The 23867-nt window shown below is 26.7% G+C and overlaps 1 protein-coding gene across 2 annotated transcripts in view; it reads right to left on the bottom strand.

Annotated features, from left to right (window-relative positions):
• Positions 1–23867, bottom strand: part of LOC135929916 (serine/threonine-protein kinase NLK2-like) — a 35115-nt gene continuing 11248 nt past the window's right edge. The window contains exons 1-9 of one of the 2 annotated variants that reach the window (XM_065466662.1): positions 18498–18630; positions 7091–7220; positions 5859–5914; positions 4628–4734; positions 4472–4557; positions 3903–4127; positions 2375–2882; positions 1939–2032; positions 1–858 (exon numbers count right to left, since the gene is read on the bottom strand). In XM_065466662.1, the coding sequence (XP_065322734.1) occupies positions 828–858; positions 1939–2032; positions 2375–2882; positions 3903–4127; positions 4472–4557; positions 4628–4734; positions 5859–5914; positions 7091–7117 (1134 nt within the window). In that variant the 5' untranslated portion in view covers positions 7118–7220; positions 18498–18630 and the 3' untranslated portion in view covers positions 1–827. Of the gene's footprint in view, positions 859–1938; positions 2033–2374; positions 2883–3902; positions 4128–4471; positions 4558–4627; positions 4735–5858; positions 5915–7090; positions 7221–18497; positions 18631–23867 lie in introns of those variants that run through there. The other variant, XM_065466661.1, reaches the window with a different exon arrangement.

The following is a 23867-nucleotide window of genomic DNA, read 5'->3' as shown; positions in this document are numbered from 1 at the left end:
ATGATAGTTTAAAAAAATCAAAATTAGAAATAATTTATACAAAAATACTAATTATCACAATAATTATTATAGCGCACTTTGCATTTAAAATAACAAGATTTTCCTAAGCTATAAAAAAATAATTGGAATGTTTTATTATTTTATAAAAAAAAAGAAGCTTATGAAGGTAGGGAGGAGTATATTATCAATTAATAAGCGAGTAATAGTGCCCGTCATACTAACAGGCGATAATCGTATAATAAAAAAATGTCTAACAGGGGGGAGTATCATATGTGCTATTGTTATATTTTTTTTAAAAAAAAATAGATTACAAACGATTTACTTTTAAATAAATAGATAACTAAGATGCGCGACATTCTTGGATTAAAAACTAATTTAGACTACTCACTTATAATATGTCTTTTACTTGAACTTTGAATTACCCCTCAATCACAATTAAAGAAAATTATAAAATGTATGCTGTATTATTGTATTATCTGCCGCGAATCCGTGCTAATGAGAACGAGGGGTTACCCTGCATTCATAATTATCACGAATTCGCGGTGAAGTATATAAAATATGCTGTGAATGGGGTTACAGAGAAGCGTCGGAATTCGTAATATGATTTAGGTTAAATAAAATTAAACGTTTTAAAAGAGGATGCTGGGCTTTCTACGGTGTTCAAAAAAATGAAGGTGTTTCATTCCCTAACTATTTAACAATTTTACGATAGATTTTTTTTAAATAAAATTTTTTAGAATAAATAACATGTAATACGGTTTAAAAAAATGTTTTAAATGTGTTTCGGAATACTATATGAGGCTGCGTAAAATTTGGTTTCGATTTTCTTAAGATGAAGAGGACATATGGGAGGCTGTTCTGTATTCGTTTTTTATTTTTTGAAAAAAGTAAAATTTTATAGTAAAACATAATAAATATAAAAGATGCCAAATAGAATTTTAAAATATTTTTTGTAAAATGCCAATTATCCTCCGATTATGATACTGCCGATTTTATGTTTTAACAAATTTTTTAATTTTGTATTAAGTGGAAATATAATTAATTTATTTATAGATTTCAAATTAGAGAAATTTATAGACTATTGTAAAATTTAAGCCACATTTGTGTAATTTTTTGTCACTTTCACTTTTAAATTTTGTAAAATTAAAATATAAATGGATCAACCAGATCCTTAAGTCGAAAACCGTAAATCGTGAAGTAGTAACAATTATAAGATAAAGTCGCATTTTATCATAGATTGAACAGAGACTAATATTACCAATCAGCTTAAATTTTTAATTATTTTGCTTTCCCTAATTTTAACTAAATTTTCTTGTTGTTTTCAACGTTTTTATATAATTAGCCTATGTTAATAGCTCCATTTGAGATGAAAAAAGGTTAACCAGAAAAATATTGCTTAACGAAATTTCGCTAATAGTGTCCAAACCTTTGTACCATCTACAAGCACTTCAGGCTTGATTAATATTTTTCGGTATACTAAGTTTTAAAAATCGGCTCAAGCGATTTCTCATCACTATCTGTTACGACTGGATAATGCATCAATCATGCTATGATTCAGAAAATCATACATCTCTAATAATAAATCTTGCGTTAAATAAGGGAAAATGGCAAATTATTTTTTCGTTAATGTCTATATAACAAGCATTACAATAAAAATATATATTAGTATTCCGCTTATAGTGGGGAAATATCTTAAAAGATTTCTGAGGCCAAATAAAAATGATAAAGGAGGGAAAACATTTTAAAACTAAAAATAAAATATCTATAGGAAAAGTTAGTAAATAGTAAAAAAAATAATGATTTAACAAGAATTTCTTCAATTCATTTAAAATTGACTTATACGCTAATTTAGTCAAACCTTCAAATAAATATTTTTTAATTTTATTAAATAGTATTTTATTTGTAAAAAAAAAATAATGTATTAAACGAAAAAATTACTTTTTGAATTTTGGATATAGAGGTGAAAATTGATTAATGAGTAAAGGGGGATTTTTCCATTCGTATATATCCATGAGGTATGCGTGAAGCGCGGCTAAAAATAATTGAAAAGAAATATATAAATAAATATTTTTTAAATAACCGTTGCCAGTACTGACAAATATCGTGAGTAACGGCCCGTCATTCTTTGACAGACAAGCATAAAAAAATTTTAAAAATCGATATCAAAAATCCCCGCTGAACAAAGTGAAACATTTCTAATATGATCAGCAATTTTTTTTAAACTCCAAGAAATAATCATATAAAATAACTCACCCTAAAAAGCGGTAAAATCCATTCAAAAAAAATATAAGTCTGAGCTCATTTTATAATTTTTTAATCTTTGTTATAATTTATCAATTATTTAATATAAATATTTTTTCATTTAAAATGAAACCTTTGATCCTTTGGGTGGATCCTAGCCTGCTTTCACAGCCGGGATCGTAATACCCGCTCCATTTATTACAGCTCATCGCATCTTTTCCTCCTACCTTGAGGCCCTCGAACCTCCTCCTCCCTTCTTTCAAGAAACCGTGAGTTAATGCTCGGTCAGCCGATATCCTATGGTCTGGGTCGAAAGACAAAGTTCGCAATAACAGGTGCAAGGCTTCGGGGGTCAACGGAACTCGGCGAGGATCCGCTTTGGCATCCTTACAGTGCGTATCATGATTTTTCGAGAATGTTTGCGAGCAACCATTCGTAGAATAACTATGAATCTGTTTGAAAGCATTGGGCGAACTATTGTTAGAGTCTGAACAGGTGGTGTGATGTAAAGAGAGGAGTGGGTCGAGACAAGGAAGCTTAAGAAGGGATGAGGGGTGAAGTATGTGGGCTCTAGCGGCAGGGCAGGCGTAACGAGTGGCGGAAGGTGGAGGAGTACCCAGGAGATCAGTGATCAATTCGAGCTTTGATTTTTTTCCCAATGTGGAATGACATTATTTTAAGTATTTATTAAGATTATAACTAGAAATAAAATAATGTATTTTTATTATTTAAATTGCGAGTACAGAAAAATATCGGCATTATCTGTCCCACACTTTAGACATTCCCAAAAATAAATATCACATCGATAAAAAATTATAATAAAAACAATATTATTTTAGAATATAAAATGTGTGGCTTATATCAACGCCAAACTACTTATATATTATTAAAACTTATTAAATCTAAACTAAAGAATTGCGCAAAATATAATTACAGAGCTTAATGTTATGGTGAGCTACACAGTGATGCCAAATTTAAAGGTTGTATGATAGATTATGCTATAGAAATACAAAAATGGGATGGTTCAAAATATGAGGCCTATTCAAAAACGAATGGAATAATGAATTATTTGTATTTGATTGTTTTGAAAGAACTTAATAATTTTTCGTAATTATATAAATCGAATAAGAAAAGTATTTTCACTAGTATTCGATTCGTTTTAAAATTAGTCCAACTAAACAAAGATTGCCTAATTAACACTAGTAGGTGTGCCAGATTTTTTACCGATTAGATATTACTAAAATAACCGATCCATTCCGATCCGATATTTATATTGAATGTTATTTTATCTTCTATCTTTGAATCATCTCATAAAAATATAAATATTTCATATAAATAAAACCAACTAACTTCCACGAATCAATAAGTGTATTTAGATTTTTCCATTCTCCAAAAGTTAATTATCTCATTTAAAATACTGCAATATTTATGGGCGAATATAGTGTTGTTAAACAGCTCCATTTAGCCGATTGTGGCCAAAATCTTAAGCTAACCGTTTTTAAAAATTAGCGAAATCGGGACGTTTAACAACACTAGCTAAATGCAACTCGTTAGACATTTTAAAATATTTTTTTTGATGCAAATAATATAGCAAAAATGGTGTAAAATTTTCAACTATTTTTTTTTAAACATTACAACAAATAAATAAAAATTTAATTTACTTGTTCGATAGGTGACCCGGATTCGAAAAGAATTTTTCTGGTAAACATCTCGGCCATTATACAACCCACGGACCATATATCCACACCCCAATTGTAGTAGGTAGCCCCCATTAAGAGTTCTGGCGCTCTGTAATATTGAGTCACAACTTCTGTCGTCATGTATAAATTTCGTTTCGAAGTTTCGTCCTGGTCCGGTAAAGACCTGGCCAGGCCAAAATCGCAAATCTACGAATAAAAAAAAAGAAGGTCGTTTAAAATTATTTTGAGATTACATTTTGAATCCAGCTAAATGGATATATAAAGGCGCAAATGAAATTTAAAAAATTATTAATATTTAGAAGTAAAACTTCGATAATATAACCACTTGGGGAGAGGGGGGGGCATGCAATGGAAGTGAAGATGTTGGTCAATATAAATACAGTTTATAAGTAAATCGAATTTAGATGGTTAGAAACCGGGTCAAAGTGGCTATGATTGTAAAAAAATGGGCACATCGTCGATGATAAAAAATAAATCATTTGAAAGAAATAATAAATAAATAAACATAATAAATAAATAAATAGTAATACTTTGAGTAAACAATTGGAATTAACTAATAAATTACCAGGCTTTATGTCTCTATGCATAATTTTGACAGAATGTAAATATTTTAAACCTATATTAGTTTTTGAAAGAAAGAAAAAAAATGAAATGTTTAAAAATATATAATTTTCAAAAATTATAACCTCTCAATATTTGATAAAGAAAAAGCTTGATGTGGTTTATAGTTAAAATTTGGGATGAACTCATAATTTTGTGTAAATCGGTTTGCATTAATTCCATGAGTATATATCTAAAAAATAAGATTTTAAAAACATTTATAATTTTGGCAAGTGTTAAACATGACTAGTATTGTCGAAATCTCAATTAGGTGGGTTTTAAAACGGTAAAATCAAGATTTTAGCCAAAAAATAGGGATGTACCGATATTTTATATCGGATCGGGCCGATATTTCGCTCATTTTAAAATATCGGTTATCGGCAAATATTATAAAATTTTCCGATCCGATATAAAATGGCGCTTTTAACAAAATTTAAAAAAAATTATATCTAAAAAACCATTTATTTTTATAAATAAAATCGAAATACATTTTTATGTTTAATTTTTTTAATAGAAATAATTAGTTAATAAACATTCTGCAATATAGTTATTTTTTTTCGCATTCTGTTTAAAAAAGTGTTCATTAATCTCTTCAGTATCTGTTTTTAGTGATGCTAGTGATATTAACAGTCCCCATCACCGCCGACATATCTCTGATATAAAAAGAAATCTTCGATATATTAATTTTAAATATTAATTTCAAATTTCATAATATATTTTTTTATTACTAATTATGTAAATAGATTAATGTTATTACTTATTATATAAATAATAGCAATTGAATTGAATATAAACTATAACTGACCATTATAATATATTTAAATGACATATGTTATGGTATAGTAAAATTATAGATGTTGTACTGATAAAAAGTATATTAAAAATTAAACCCGGTATCTTTGCAGAATACAAAATTAGATATGATATCGGATCGGTTATCGGCTGATATCAATTTAATATCTGAAATATCGGATCGGATCGGCCTCCAAAAAGTGGTATCGGTACATCCCTATCAAAAAATATTACTAAAGCGCTCAAAATTTCGCATATCGATGGCAGAAAAGTTTAGCCCTCTTTTGAACAAATTTTAAGGCTAAAAATATATTTTTTTTGGCTAAAATTTGGATTTTAGCTGTTATTTAGTGCCCAAATTAAGGTTGACTTACTATAATGTATTACGAAATATTTTTTTGATTTAATAGATTTTATAATATAAACACCCCTCAAACTCTACTAGGCCATATGGGGGTTTATATAATCAAGCTCTAGTCTTTAATAACGTTTAACATAGGTAATATAAATTTTTTTTAAACTTACATTTCCTGAAAATATTCGAGTCGTGAAGGGAGTAAAAATTCCTGCGCTGATAATATCTGTAATCGATTTAGTAAGACAAAATTAACTATATTATATCTTTTATAAGTTATAATATATTTTTTCCTGCCCAGATATAAGAATCATTATAATAATTAAACGCAAAAATGTCCTGAGGAAAAAGAATCCGGGACAGAAATACCACAATTTTCATAAAATATTATAAAATCTAGAAATAGATATTTTATTGTTAGGGCTACTCAATTTTTTATGAGATATATAAATAAATTGGGGTATTTTTGTTCGGTGCCTTTTTTGTCCTACAATTAGTCCTTCTGCATTATATATTTTAAGTATAATATAGATTATATAAATAATTTTTTTTTAATTTAAATCAAATATCAAAATGATCACATTCAATAGCGTTATTGTATTTAATATATTTTCCTAATAATCTTCCAGGAGCAAGAATGGTATTCAGTAAACAAAAATTGATTACAAATTACTTTTAAAAAAGAGTTTTTAGCTAAGGAACTTTTTGAAACACTAGCGTTAGTTTAATAAATTTATATTATTTAAGAGGTTTTATATACTCAGTTCATTTATTTGAGTTGTGTCCAAATCTGATTTACTCTAAACAAATAATAATTCATATTTTTTCTAACATCCTTTATTTTAATCCAACTGTTAAAAACAAGTAATATTTCTATTCATTGCAGCATCCTTTAATTTATTTATATATATATAATTCCATTAAATAAAAATCCGTATATTGAAAAATTAGTAATCCACGAGAGCAATTTATTTAGACAAATGAAAAACCGTGATCGTAAAAAAAAATTATTTTTTTTTCCGAAAAGAAAAATTATATATTTTCAAATGTCCATAAATGTCAATTACGAATTGACAGATGCTACAATTACTAGTATAATTTTTTTTTTACTATTAACGTATTGACTATTAAGATAATTATCCAAGGCTATTTACCGTTTTTCAATATTTATTGAGAACTTAATATACTACGATTGTGTATAAAGAGGAGACTATATAGGTTTTATAAAAATTTCAAGAATGGAATCATCGGTGATGGTATGCATCATTTATAATTATAATTATTTAGGAAACGTTAAGCCATAGCTATCAAAAAAATGGTTATAGCTGTAGTACCCTAGGTATAGTAGTCATCAAATTAATGCCCAACCTTGATCGGGTAAAATTTTTTTAATTTTTTTTACATTTTCGTGTTTAAGGGTATTGAGCATTTTAATTTCCCTGAAAGTCCTCAAAGCGGATATATAATTTTGAAAAACGTTCGACAGTTTCTTGAGAGCAATTTTTTGGCTGTTTCTAGGATCAGTAACGGACCTTGATTTTTTTATAATATATATATAAATATAATCAATATTATGATGGATTTGCCTTCATCTTGATGTGACCATATAAAAATTAAAATTTAGATAAGCATTCAATTTTCTTTGGTATGTAAATGATGTCCCAAAAATTATTGACTTATTATAAGGGAAGGTCTTTCTTTTTCGGTTATAAATTTTTTACATTAAATAATACGTTCCAGGAGTAAATATCATATATTCATAATGGTAATCGAAAAAAACCATAGACTAGAGATCTGAAAAGCCCGACTTGGTAAGAATTTTTGCGAAAATCGCCAAGCTCGGTTGGATAAAAATTGGGATATTTTTGTCGAGTTCATTTTGCCCCATTAGCCAAAAAAAGGAAATTATAATATAATTTTTTCTTAAATAATATTTTAATGCTTATAAACCACAAAACAAAAAATTTCATATCTTTTTTACAAATAAAATTTGAAAAATTTATGTACCTTTTTTAATATCTCAATCAATCATTATTATATTGCATACCATATAATAGCTTAAAATGACTTTTTTAAATACCATTTAAAAATTTTTTTATAAGTTCATATCATATACCACGTCATCAAAATTATAAAATACTTTATTTGGTTTATAGCGTTTTTTTTTAAAGTTCACATAATGTCCTTTTACAATATAAGGACAACTAAAAAAGCTATAAAATTTATGACTTGAAGGCCCGGATTAAAGTCCAACAGGTGTATCCTGAGCCGGACGGTGAAATTGGTACCTATGCGGGTTTGTGATATTTATATTTGAACAATATTAAAGTTTTGATCAACGATAAGCATTTTTAATTTGGAATTTAACATGGACCGACTTTAAAAGGGGGATCAAAATAAGGAAGTGGTTACCATGATGCGCGCACATTGAGGGATGGGTTGGAAATCAGTGTATATAATAATATTTAAAAAACAAATCTAAAACTTCTCGTCGATACAGTTATATATACCATTACTATTTTAAAAGTTAACCATTATTTATTATTTTAAATTGATAGAGGTAAAATATCAAAAAATGGAAATTAAAACTGGACCCTAGTTCGTTAGATAAATAGAATGTGGTTTTTAAAATAAAAAAATATATACAAGAAATAGTAAATCTTTAAGTGTAAGTCAAAATCTATATATTAAAAAAAGAAAAAAAAGGTGTCCTAATGCTTTTCTGAATTGAAGTCTATTGAGAATTAGCCCTATTCCTCCAAGTATAGGAGTAAAAAAGAATTCATTCTATATTATAAATTTATAGCGATAGGAAAAAACGTTTATAAGGAGGGCCTTTAGAAAAATCCTAAGGTTGCGCCCTGACTTATTTATGTTCTTAAGAAAAGCAGCCTGGATATCATTTTGTAAATTTTTTTAATAATAGATTTTGACATAAGGTAGAGGATATCTTTAAAATACGCGTAAATGGGAATGGGCACTTATTCCAATTTTTATTAATATATTTTCCTTCTTTTTATTCCCAATAAAGAGAGATGACGAGATAGGACGCAGCTTACCGCTAATGTATCGAAGAACAAACTAATGGTAGTTTTGGCACTTATTTCATATAATTAAAAAATGTCCTTCATTTGAACACTCCTTGAGTTGAGCTGTTATCGGAAATTTTAACTAAGTTATAAGAGGATACTGAGGCTATCTCCAAGGTCATAAATGTATTATTCAGTGTCAAAACTCAATTGTTGAAAATTGATCGCTACTCTAAATTTATATGCGCGGGAAGAAATTGTATTAGAAATCTGAATAAAAATAAAATTCGCGAGCGATGGTTAAAAAAAATCTTGTAGAATAGTTGGCCCGATTGTTTGATAAATGGAATTAGCTAATATATCTCAAAATATTTATTTTAATGCTATTCATTAAATTTAAATATTCGGCAATAACTTAGATAATTTAAATGATGCTTATTCTACATTTATTATGAAATCAGATATGAAAATGAAATATTTCCCACCTAATTTCTTTTAAAAGTTTATTTTATAATATGTGAAAATCAGGCAAAATAAGGGGGAGAGTCCCGGCCATTGCATTTTATTTGATAATTTTAAGTCCCGCGGTTACAGTGAATTTTAGGAATTATGTTCATATTTTTTAACTTACTAACAAAAAATATATATTAGGAGGAGGGGGTAAGTAAAATCATAAATAAGAGTTAAAGTTCTTAGTGTAACCAGGTGCGAATTAATGTTCTCAAATTATAAAATAGAAAATAATATTCAATTTCTAACTAAAATATATTTTAAAAAAAATATGAAACAAATGTGTAGGGTATTGTTATAAATAAAAGGTAATATTTTACTCATTATTTATTATATTATACATGGTAATGGAAAAAAGATGACAATGGCAATTATAAATTTTTTTAAAAAAATTTAATTTTCGTTACATTTAAAAAAATATATATTAAAGGTTAACAACAACGAAATTCGCACTATAAATAAGCAAAAAATGGAAGGGGAATTTACCTATCAATATAAAATAAATGTGTTAACTTACAATATAGTAATTAGAAAGCTTTTTAAAAATAAAATTTCTTTTTTGGGATAGAAAGTCAATAACATAATTTCATTCACCTGAGTATGTTAGAAAATATCTTATTCTTAAGGGACATATTTAAAATTTTTTGAGATAAAACAATATATAAATAAAATAATTAATATTAATAAAAAAAAATTCTATGTTATATATTATATTTTATATACTAATAACAATAAAATAAATATGACGAAATTTATATAATTCTTTTTTTTTATTATAAGCAATTAAATCTTGCAAAAATTAGTATGAAACGAATATTAGATTATTCAATATTACTCAATTCGCATTAGTTTCCGAATGAGCCTATTTGCGATAACCCCTCTTTGGCAAACTCGAGGCTTGAGTAATATTTCTGGCTAAAATATTGACTTAATCGTTTTTTTTGTTAACCATAACTACTGCACTGGCTAATAACAAATCTCCATATTGTAAAAAAAAAAATTTGTGTAAATATAAAAACAATTCCCAGAATTATAGATTAAAAAAATATATTTCCAATTATTGTTTTTAAAATAATTTATATATTTTTTTAAAAAAATTTGATTCAACGCCATCATGGGGAAAGCAATTTATTCAAAATCGAAGATAATGAGTTACTTACGACTAACAACCCACTAATCGTAAAGTGATTCGTTTTAAAATGGAACGCGTACCTTTCTTAATGTCACATTTACAGCATATTATTAATTAATTAGAATTTAGATAACAAACTGTCATCCAGGTGGCATAGAAGTTAAATTTTATATAATTTGGGTTTTAAATATATTGCTACGTCTTCTTAGGCAATAAAAAATGGCTTATAAAAACAATGTGTTTTTAATCAGTGCGCGTAAAAAATATGCGAATACTTGCTAGGACATTCATGTCTGTTTAAATTGTTTAAAGCAGGGTTCTAGCGAATTTGGGTTCAGGAATTTTAAACTCTTAGCGGGAATTGGTTACATGAACTTAATCGAAACCCGATTTTCTAAAAGAGGTCGAACCCACCCCAGTCTATATTACGACGGGTTCGATGGGTTGCCAATAAATCAGTCTCTGTTTAGTCTGTGGAGTCAAAATGCTAACCAAACAATTTTAATTTCTGAACTCGAATTCGGATATTCTGGTTTACAGACACATTTTTAATAGTTATCGAAAACAGGCTATTATTACTGACTTTCGTCAAAAAAATATAACTAAATATCTTTAAAATATATATAATATTTTAACATTGTGATGAAAATGCCATCTAACTATTTCATAAATGGCAAATTCCTAATAAATACCGTTTTTTTTAAAAAACAATATTAACTCCCATGTTATATAATTAATGTTGATTTAACCAAGAAAGATACTTTCCCATATTAACATAATATAATTATTAAATATCTATTCTATTACTCATGAATAAAAACATGCGTGCATGCAGTGCAATATTATCTCTTATTTTCAAAATCAAAGATTTTATATTTACTATAATAGGATGAGAAAAATTAAATTTAAAAAAATAAGCAATTTTTTTATATATCAGTTAAGATAATTATAATTATATAAAATTACAATATAATTTTAAAATATTTTTAAGCAAATTTTTAAAAAACTTAATTTCTTGATTACAAATGGAAGGATATGATTCAAAATAGAATTTCAAATGGTTTGTAGGGAATAACCAGGTGTGTAAATAGTCTAAAAAAAGAAATAGAAAATTTTAACTGATGGAATATGAATAAGCATAAAATTGAATTACAATATACATTTTTTAGTACCTTAACGCATAATATTACGGCATCTTTTGTAATTAAAATTAAAAATTTATACTAGTGGTCTGCAAAAGTAGGTTTTAACTGGAAAGTCAGCTAGCCCAATTTAAAAAAATTTGAACCCTCTAGCCCGCCTAAGATTATTAAAAAATTAACCGCCTGTTCATTTTTTAATATAATTAATTGGTTTAGCTCTTGATTTATTTTCTTTTAATGTAATATTTTGTAAAAAAAAATATTTTTTAATAATTGTAAGCTCCTTTCTGTTCATTTCGCCAGAAAAAATATTTTAAATTCATCTGTATAACCCATTGTTGCAAAAATAATTTTAACCAACCACCAAATATTTAATATTTTTTAACCCACCCGCCCATTGCTGATATTTAATTTATTGGGGTCTAATAAATCAGTATAACAACTAGCAATGAAATATCCTTTAAAAAAATATACAATGTTCTCATATCTTTAATATTTTTCTCAGCATTACATAATATATGATTGGAATTTGGATATATATCAGAAACTTGCAGGCCAGGTCCTATGCCCGGCCGGGGACCGTATTTTTTTTATAAATATACCCGGGGGAAGGGGGGCTTTTAATACTCAGACAAGGCCGAATATTTTAAATCGCCATTATTACCTATAAAAAATATATTTTAAAATTGTGTATCATAGAAACAATATATCATCATTCACTTATCATATTTTCCATTTTTTCGATCCTTGGAAAATAATTTTTGTAATGTATTCAGTTGTTAAAATATCTCGATACGAAAAAGGTGGTATCTATATCTGTTTCTAGATACACTTTTATAAAAGTATCGGTACCTATATACTATTTTTATGTATTTAGATACTTTTTAATAATTTAATTCATTTTTATATCATTCGCAATAGTCGTCGTTATTTTCTTGATGATTTTATCTTGTTATTCATTTCATCATGGCTTTCTCGTCATAATCAATAGATTTTACAAATCATATGCAACCGAAATTTTTCAGCCATATTAATAGAACTAGAATATTAATATTGAACATCTTATTTAACAAAAGTTAATGGAAAGCAACGTCATATCGGGTTTTTTATGCAATCAACCTATGAGTTAAGTTTGCTTAGGTATGCTCAGACTTTGGCTTCTAAATCTATCTCTCATCAATGACTGTCCACTCTTTGATTAGATTAGAGGAAACAAATGTTGAAGGGGGAGGGAGGGATCCGCCAATATCAAATAACTCAAGCTCAATTTTAAACATGTTTTTTTAACTATCAAATAAAAAAAGAAGTTCTATTCTGCAAATATTTTTTTCCTGAAATGGGTAAAACAAAAAATTAGATAATTCTAACTTGTTTTTTTGTATCGTGGAACATTATTATCCTTAATTAGACGAGTCTGATCTTATATGCCAAAAATTACAATTGATTGAATTGCTTTCTGTGTTTGTCTTGAAAAATTACAATTTCTCAAAATTAAAAATAAGTTAAAAAAAATAATATTTTTCTATATAATGTCTAAAATTATATCGACATGTTTATAAAGTAAAACTTCTGAAGGTAACCTGGAGCCCTGTAAAATTAATTTTTTTTCCCGCCCGAACCAGATCTGGCCTAAATTTTTATTCTAAACTCCGAATTAATTGAAAAACATTAATTATAAGCATATACAATGAAGTTAAATGAAGTAAAAATAATTAATTGCTTTGCACTTTTGTCCTTAACACAGATAAATTAAAAATTATAGTTTTATTTCGATAAGACAATTGAGAAAAAATAAACTCTACGTCAATTTTTAGAATTTTTTCCTTGCTCCGAACCCAGACACCATCTCCTTATATTGATCGCCTTAAATTTATGAAAAACATTCTATACTATAGCTCTGATAGACCATAAAATTAACCGCCATTTTTGAATGATAACCGTAATATGGGTTTTATATATAACCTTAGAAGATTTTATTAACATTTATATTTTAATCTTTTTATTTGTAAATTTAAAAATGTAAACAAAAAAAAGTAATTAAATTTATATGGTGAAGGTTTTAATATAAAATATAGTAAATCGCAAAAAAGATATTGTATTCATTTTCACCTGCCCGCCTTTGTTATTAATATCTTTCTTAATTTATCTACATTAACTATTGTAATAATATAAGATAATAAATATAATAGAGTTATCCCTGTGTCTTCTTTTACTCGATTTTATAAAGTTACACATTACGAAAATGGTAAAAGTTAACACCATATTTGTTTGTTTTAAAAATGTTTGACAAACTATAATAGTACATTAAGGTATAAGTTTAGTTTACCTTTAAAAATTATTATTTTTAATGTGAAACATAATATAATTTAAGCGAATATTTATTTTATTTTATAATTATATTATTTAGATATGGTAATTTAATAAGGGCATCAATATTTAAATGTGTGAGATGTTATACTGGATTTTACAATTTTAAATAACCTTGATTTATAAAAAAAAAATCTTTATACATTTTGATTTCATCGATAATTTAAAAAAGAAAAATTTAGGGTAAGTTGTGGGAGGGGTTGCTTGTTATATATATATATATATATTTTTTTAAAACTCATGATTTCCTAAAACGAATAGTGATTTTTTAAATATTAATTAGACCCGGACAGAACATGGATCATTTAGGGTTAGCGTTATGAAACACCATCCTTAAAATTAAGAAACTCTGTATATTGGTTAAATAGTATAGATGGGAAACGTTTTCGACTAAGCTGAAGGTTATTAATCGTAAATTTTACCCAAATCGAACTTTAAGATTCTAGCTCACCTAGTATGGAAGTTATGAGCCTTCAAAATCCAGACTAGGAGCGATACTCTATTTAACGAATCTCAAATTAATCAAAAAATATTGTTTGTTGAAAAAGCAATGAATCATACATATATTAATAGATTGGCGATTCATTAATTAAAGTGTAAATATATACGAGTCAGCTGCAGCGCCATCTAAAAAAAAATTTGTGGAAAACCAACCCAGAACAAATTTTTAAAATATTCTCACAAAACCGTAAATCCAAAATAAACGTTCAGGCTTCAATCGAATAATACGATGAATTATTAGAATTTTCGGTATATTAAAAATTACATTTATATTATACCGCAGCAAAATTTAGATGAATAAAAATAATTGAAAATGACTAACATATATACAATAATTAGTTCATTAATTTTTAAAATAATTTACTTTTGAGCAAGTGTTACATGTGATATGTGAGCCGTGTTAATTATTTTGAAATAAAATTTAATGACGACCTTTTTCGTTAAAATGTTTGATATTATCTAGATAATGGGCCGAATACTAAATCCGGCGCACCGGATAGCTCTATATTAAGAAAAAAAATTTTATAATTTTTATTTTCTATAAGATAGGGTAGTAGTGGGCTAAGAGGCCAGCAAAAAATTGATTGATCTGACCCTGTAACGATAGAAAATTGAACCAGTACAACTCTAGCTTTGTTTAAACTAGAAATTGGGATAACATCTGATGTATTATGTGCTAGGAATTAAAAAATGGTTTAATTTATTAAATGTTTAAAATAGCGTTTTTTAAAATATGGGTCCATTTACCTTTTCATTGCATAATAATTATGGGCAGTTAAGAATTATATAGACTTGAACAAGTCTAATTGAACAAGTCTAATAAAGTGGTATTTAGTTTATTGATGTTTTACTGAATGAAAATTTTTTTTTAGGATCTGTCCAAAATATCAAAAACTTCGATTCGCAAACTTTTGAAACTTTATCGAAAAAGAAGAAATAAGCTTTTTTAAATATAAAAACATGTCCAGAAGATAATTCTAGAATATTTTAAAAATTCTAAAAGTTTGAAAAAAGAATAAATTTTATTTTAAAATGTTTTTTTCATTATTTTGCATTTTTCGATAGTTTAATAACCTCATCTCTAGACCGCATCAAAAAAAATTGAATCAAAGAATTCATTCATTTTGCAAGTTGGTCTATGACCCGTCCTTAGAAGAACGTATGTTTATGCGAGGCCTCCCTGCCTAATCGCAGCGGTTTTTCGGTTTTGTATTAACAAGGAAGTAAAACTTTGTATCGAGAAATTAAGAACAAAGCAATAAATTAAATTTCTTAATACGAATTTGTAATTTATATTTATGAGTGGGGAGGGGGCAGATATTAGAATTTTTGATTTGCCGTCAAAAAATGACAAGATACGTGGGATATATGGAATGGGAATTTTTTTGGATCACTGGATATTTTTAAATGACAAAAAATATAATAACAAATGTCAACTGTTCGCCATAATGATTAACCTTTGTTGGCAATAAAAAGTAAACATAAGATTTTTAGGGCTAAGCCGATTAGAGGTGGGCGGGGGCCTAATTTTTTATTTAAGGCCCAAAATAAAAATCACGCCCTTTCACGCCTGCTGCTAAAAAAAATTAAACCCGACCAGCCCGCTCATGAAAGACTATATTTTGATCACACCCGGAAAATTCATGGTTTTTAATTTTTTTTAAATTTATCAAAACTTTATTAATATTTGAATTTATTCTATCATAGTTATATCTACCTTTTCATCTCTGTTAAAACTTAGGACTTTTGAAAATGAAAATAAAACATTTAAATTTAATTTATTACCAAATTTGCATAGCTGAACAAGATGTTAAATTTTAGATTATTTTTCATTCAATTAAATTTTATAAGACGAGGAAAAAGTTATAGCATGCAATTTATTTTGTTTTCAAAAATTATTCCATTTTCAAAAAGTATTAAATTAGTAAAGATATATTATAATAATAAAATTGCAAATTTATAATCATTTAAAAAATTAAAATTTCCTTAATTCACGAAAAATTTATGTTCACGTCTCACGCTTGACAAAAATGTTGAGAAGGCCCGTCAAACTTAATCATTTGAATTTTATTCGCACTCACGCTTGACCTGCTGTCCCAACGTGTCACGCGTATCCATGGCCCGCGCCCACCTCTAATGCCGATATTGAAAGATATGGTTATAAAAATGTGCCCTACTAACAATTGGCACCAGATTCACATTTTTTATACATAAACATCTGGGAATATGGATGTAAGATCAAAACTTGTCATAAAACAAAATTATCATACTTTAAAATCGGCTATCAAAAATTTTCTCAGGATCGGATCTGCAAAAAATAGTTAAAAAACGATCCAAAATATTGACTAATTTATAAAACACCTCCTTTAGATAATGTTGTTTGATAAAATATTTTAAAGTATTGTTATCATAACAAGATGGCTATGCATTAAAAATTAGCTGCCTATCTTGTGCCAATTCTATGAAACACTCATTTACAGGTCACTTTAACATAAACACAGCTCAGATAATTTTAAATTATAAATACCTTATGTGTAATCAAAATGGCTACAAGCTGATTTCCGTTTTAAATTTTATATTAAGAGTGCTTCATGTCATTGGATGCTTAACTAATTTATTTTTTTTATAACTTCAATTTGGATATTTTGTCACTTGATGTAAATTAATGACGCCACTAGCTTTTCAAATAAAAAAAAATTGGAAAAAATAAATTCATATATTTTTTAATTTTTTGGGGGGTGTCTAAAAATTTCATATCCCAACCTACCCCTTCCTTCAGACATGAGCCAAATATCTAATATAAAGATTTAAAGTCTTAGAATGGAACTAGAATTGATTCAAATTTTACAATATAACATTAATAATATAAAAATGAAAACTATAATTTATAATAATAAAATTGATAAAAATTATAGATCCAGTCCAATATAAAAATCCAAAAATATTCTAAAATGTAAATTAAAATGGGATCTGGTTTATATTTCAAAAAAAATAAATATTGATTTTGAACTTTTTTCTTACCTTCCTCCCAAAAATATTTATATTTACATAAACTTATCCAAGATTTTCCTAGGGAGGGGGGCTTTCAACTTATATTTGTGAGTTTAGTGTTGTTAAGCAGCTTTTGAGCTGATCTTTAAAAAGGCTAACCCAATATTTCATCCAGAAAAATATTACACAAGCCAATGATTTTGCTCAGAGATGAAAGTTTGGACATCTTTTAGCAAAATTTTGAGATTTAGGTAATTCTTTTCTGGCTAATATATTGAATTAGCTGTTTTAAAAATCAGCTCAAACTAAGCCTTTTAGCAATAGCACACAGGTCTTAGCCTTCTTTTAACTAGACTGGTAAAGTTATACTGAGCTTTTATTATAAATATTGTGCTTTTTTCTGAAATATTTTAATTATTTTAAAAGGTTATTAACTTATCTTATTTTTTTTAAAAAAAGTTTTTAAATTACTTAATTAATTTTAGATGATTATGAAATTGTGTAAATTTCCCTTCCAAGGATAAAACCTTATCTTTACAATAATAAAAAATAATAATTTTATAAAAAAAATCAAAACAGTAAATTTTATAGATTTATAAGTATCTATAAATACATATTCCTGTGTATACATGTCAAGATGTTTCAAAAAGCTCAGCTATCTAAGCTTCCCATCTCCTTGGTAATGCCAAGGCATGTTTATAAAACTTGTTTTTATGCTTTTTATAATTAAAATCTTTTTTATTCAATATATTTTTAAGATACCTTATCTTTATAAAAAAAATCTGATAAATGTAATGGATTAGGAGGATCTGGCTAATTTATTTAAAAATGTAAACTTTATATAAAGTATAACAACATATATATATGCCCTCATCAAACTGTTTCAAAAGATCCACTAAAATATCTAAGTTCCCCCCTCCCCCTTATGTTATGCCAATGCATGTTTATATAAAAAAAAAATTTATTTATCTTATCTTAGCATGTTTTAAGATTTATCTGCATAATAAAAAAAAATCTGGTTAATGCAATAGATTATGAGGGTGTAGTTAATTTAATAAAAAAAATCAAATTTTGATTTATTGTTCATGTTTATAATATCGTATTCAAAAATACAAAACATTTATTGTGTAATCTTACCAAACTGTCCCAAAAGCTCCACTGCCTATAAATTTATCAGGTGATAAATCGTTTTTATCCTTTCTAGGACATAAGGGAAAAGCAGGAATGAGTATACTCGAATCACTATTTGTAATATCTTGAGGGATGCTAAAACTTTCCAAAGAAAAATTTTCACTAATAATAGACATCATTTAAGAAATACATAAATCCATATGATTAGAATATAAAAATTATTTTAAATATGAAATTGTGATATTTAATTAAACATTTTATTTTACGATTAAAAAACGCATGTTTTAAAAAAAAATTTAAATCATGATGTCATGCTCATGATAGTGAAATTTAGTAAAATATTTTACTCGGTTATTAAATATTGTATAAAATGAGTTATAAAGAATTATAATAAATAGATCATATTTTCAATGTCTATAAATATAATTGGGTTATTATACTAAATTAAATTATTTATCAAGAGTAATCAGTTTAATTTTTTTACAATTGTTAAATGTTATATATAAAAAAATCAGTTTTATATTCTCTGTTGATTAATAAGAATAACAACTAAAGAAATATAAATAATTACATTAATATTAAATAATAAAACAATATAGATTATTATTAAAAGTTATATTTATTATTTAAAGGTTGATATAATTATATCTATTTATTTTATCGTTTAGCAAGATTAGGATTCGTATAAGGGCATTGACGTAGGCAGCGGGGAGGGGGGAAGGCAAATCCCACTTCCCCCCTCCCAGTTAAGAAATGCAGATTCCAGATATATTTTCAAAAATATTATTGTTTATATTAATTTATACTTGTTAATATTTATTCGTATCTCATATTAAATATATATTTAATTACATTTATTATCACATTTATCTACTAAGTTATTTTGTCAATTAATTTCGATTTCAAGTTTTCCGACGTAATATTTACTTATTATTTCCAAATTTTTAGTGGCGTAATATTTATCTACCATTTTCAAATTTCTAGTCAAATAATAATTATTTCTGAAACTTCTTGTCCAACAGGGAAAAAGAAATTGTAACCTAGTCCAACGATATAGAGTCTCTGCCATCAAGCAGTAACAGCTTTTAAGGAGTTAGAAGAGCCAATTATTTGCTATTACTGAAATATCACAATGGCCTGAAAGAAATATTTCCTCAGAAGCAAGAAAATTATTGGATTCAATGTTTATTCCAAATTTTATTTCTCATTAGAATGTATTATTAAATTATATAACTATTTTAAGTATTACTTTTCAAAAACATGACATTGACATGATTAAGAAGATTAGAATAGCGGAGAGCATTTTATCAGAACTCAAGGAAATTAGGGCTAATGTTGATGAAGAATTTCATATTTTATATTTTATTGTTGAGTCAAAAGCAAATCTATATGTGTTTAATATTTGTCTCCCACGACTTATAGCAATGCAAGCTCATCGTTAAAACATTAATATAAGATGAGTAGAAGAGTATATCTTAAATACAGATACATTTGTAACCCAAATAAATGAATTTTTAATTTATCATCTGCAAATATTACTTCCATAAAAGCCTTCCCAACTTTTTTCAGATGGTGATAGAAAAAATAATATTTGTTAGATTTTTATTATAAAGATGTTAAAGTATCTTATGATGCCTTACTAGCTGAATAACTATGTTTATAAGGGTAACTATGGTTGATATAGCCCCAAAAAATGCTATGGATGCTCTGCATTATTTAAAACACATTTTAGATTAAATTCCCAATGTATTAAAAGGGTTTATAAACTTTTCCCATTAGTAAACTAATGAGAGAACATTTTCTTTTTTAAGAAGAATAACATAGGCCTACAGAAGAACCATTTGCAGGGCACGACCCGGATTTTAAGATATTTTACAGCCCGGCCTGGGTTTTTTTAAAAAATTGGCCCGGCCCGGCTTTTTTTTAAAAAAATTTTAGGCCCGACTCGGCTCTTTTTAAAAAAATTTCAGGCTCGGCCTACCTTTTTTTTAAATAAAATTTTCAGGCCCGGCCCGGATTTTTTTAAAATAAATTATATTTATTTTTGATTTTTATAGCTAAAATAACAATTTCAAATATAGGCTGTTTTAAAAAATACAGCCCGGCTTGGGTTTTTTTTAAATTTCGGGCCCGGCCCGGGTATATTTAAAAAAATTAAAATACTGTCCGGCCCGGCGGCCGGGCCTGCAGGTCTCTGAAAAACATACCAAGAATTACAACATCTGAAAATAGATTGAAAGGTTTGGATCTTTTGAATATTCATAGGCATTTGACAACAAACAAGGATGAGATAATTGAAAAATTAGCTCAATCGCAACGAAGATTGGATTTTACATTGTAAATATATAACATACAAAATGCAATTATTCCTAAGAAACCTTTTGTGTAAAGGCTCAAAAAATTCAAATTTCTATTTTAGGTCATTTAAGTGTTTCTTTACATATAATTTTTTTATAATTCACATTAATTTAAAATTGTGTATTAGAAATAGTTATTAGTCCTAATAAATTTATGCTTGATATTTTTAAAAAACAAAAATATTTCTTGAAAAATTTTATTATCCCCCCCCCCCTCCCCAGACTAAATTCCTGCGTACGCACCTGTATAAGGGTATGTATTTTTATTTATTTGTAAAACTATGGAAACATAAGAATTAGCACCTACACTACAACCCTTTAACAGGGGATTAGGTATTTGATAATAAATAAAATAGAATATAATATTTTGTGAATAGAATATACCTAAAAACTATATAAATTAAATTTTTAGTTTAGTTCATATTTGCCTTTTCGCCTCTTATCATATATTTTCATGGCTTGGAGTGAGATCTAGATATTTTTTTAATTAGTTCAGTAATTATTTTAGATATTTCCCTTGTGTAACTTTTTTCACTTTTCTCAATGTGTCATTAACAATGATCATTGGTTAGGTGATAAGATAGATCGTGGTTATTATAAATTTCTAACAATTTTAAGTAGAGTCACTAGGGGGAAGGTGCAGTAACTCAAGCCCCCTGAAAATTTGAAGAACCCCCTGAAAATTTTGTTCTTTTATACCAAATGTATTTTTGAAAATGTTAGCTAAAAATAAGGTAAATTTGGATAATGTTAGCTGAAAAAAGGTAATTTTGAAGATAATTTAAATTATTTTCTTGAGCACTAGGAGATTGTAGCCAGTGACGCCCCCCCCAAGACTTAAAGGAGTTTTAAAAAATTTCAACGCGGTAAGATTTTAAAGCGATTAAATATAAATATAATCTAAGTTATCAAACAAAAGTTGGGGCCCTTACTATTAAAAAATTTGAATATTTTAAGGTCAGAGTTGGGCACTACCGCGAATAATTGTATCTAAGATAAAAACTTTTTGTATCTCATAAGTATCTTTTTGGCATTTTTAATAAGATACTAGTATCTATATCTAAGAATTTTTATTCTGAGAAAGCATATTTTTCTTTTTCCTGACAAAAGATTCAGATTCAGGTAGATATTTTTTTATATTTGTTTAAAAAATTTTCATATCACGGAATACAACCTTATTTTCTTTGTGGAATCTTGTCTGCCTGCCATATTTTAAATTCAACTTGAAAATTTACAACTCACATTAAGATAGTAAACAAAAATAAATGAAAACTGTTAAACAGTGACACTCATGTATTTTATCTTAACTTTAAAAAATTGTTTTTTTACATCCTTAAGCTATTTATGGCGTAACTTAAAATATTTCAAATGTAATAAGAATTGTTTCTTTCTTTTTGTTAAAAACAACTTTTACATTTTAAAAAATCAATTTGCTTATAAACTAATATTAAATTTTATATTTTATAAATCAATTTACTTAAAAAAACAAATGTTCAATTTTATATTTTAACTTTAAAAAGATCAATTTATTATAAACTACATTAAATTAAATTGTCAATATATATAGGAAACTATTATGAGTTATGTGATCATTATATTTTTTATATTTAAATATCAATAAATTGACTTAAATTATATTCTTGAAGTCTGCACCATTAGAAATCTTTAGAAATTTCATGGTGGCAGCGTATCCTAAATTAAAATTTTCTAAAATATTAAATATAAATTAACTTCTTAAAATTTTTATAAAATCCAATACTATAAAATAGAAAAATTCAAGGATATTGTAAATTATAAATTATGAAACAGACCTCAAATAATAACGTTAATATTAATATTGAATTTCCAACATACACAGGTAATGGCGATGTTTTTCTAAGTCGTTTCGAAGACATATTCAACGATGCTCAGATTTCTGATATCGAAAAGCAGGATCCTTCACAAGAAGACTACCAGATGAAGAATACATCAAGCTCAAATCGATATGTTCACCTACCGATTTCATCAATCCATCGATATTGATTGAAAAATTTAGGTTATTACATCCGAGGAAATCTACAAGTTCGAAATTGTTATTATTCAATGCAGCTGTATAAGGTAAAAATGAAAGTTACATCAATTGGGTAAGTAGATTATGTATTTTACAAAATGAATGTTCGTTAAGCGATATTAGAGTCATTGAAAAAGTAAAAATTTCATCAAATAGCAGAAGTATCAGGCAGAAAATTACGTTGAAAGAGAATATTACATTAGCAGAAGTCTTTAGTTTAAGAGATGATTTTGAGAAGACAGAATTAAAAGAAAATATAATAGCTAAAGTTGAAAACATTTCTTTAAGTGAAAAGACTGAAGAAGAAACAAGCGTAAAACATTTGGAAAGACAAAGAGGCATGAAAGTTGAAGAAAACAAACAGGTGGTCAGATACGACGATAGACAAAATTTACAATCTAATTACGATAACAGACAACGATGGACAGCAAGAGGCCATGACTTTCAAAGAAATATTTATCAAGGAAATAGTTATAACCCCAGATACCAAGGAAATAATTACAACCCTAGATATCAGAATTATGACGCGAATTATTACAACGTCAGAGCAAACTATCCAGGATCGTACAATAATTCTTCGAGATTTGATAATAGAGCTAGTTATAATAAAAATGACTATAATAATAATAGATTTAATAATGATTATAATTACAGATATAACAGACATTATAACGATTCAAGATGTATTCAAAGATATAACGATAATCATAATATTGGAAATCGAGGAACAAATCAAATGTGCAATTGTAAATATCATAACAACGACAATAATCAATTACGATATACAAATAAAGTAAACACTGTAAATATAGAAGAGATAAAAGAAGATGATAATGACAAACTAGAAAGAAAAGAATATAATTTATACAATTTAGACATTAACAATATGGATACCGATAATAATTACACAGCTAACGATGCTTATAAGGTCACGGTATATTTGAACGACATGCCTATTTTGATGCAGAT

Source organism: Gordionus sp. m RMFG-2023, chromosome 5 (genome assembly GCF_954871325.1).
Source record: "Gordionus sp. m RMFG-2023 chromosome 5, tfGorSpeb1-WG-v2, whole genome shotgun sequence".
Classification (NCBI taxonomy): Eukaryota; Metazoa; Nematomorpha; class Gordioida; order Chordodea; family Parachordodidae; genus Gordionus; species Gordionus sp. m RMFG-2023.
Note: the sequence above shows the minus strand (reverse complement) of the source record. Positions and strands in the feature narration are given on the sequence as shown.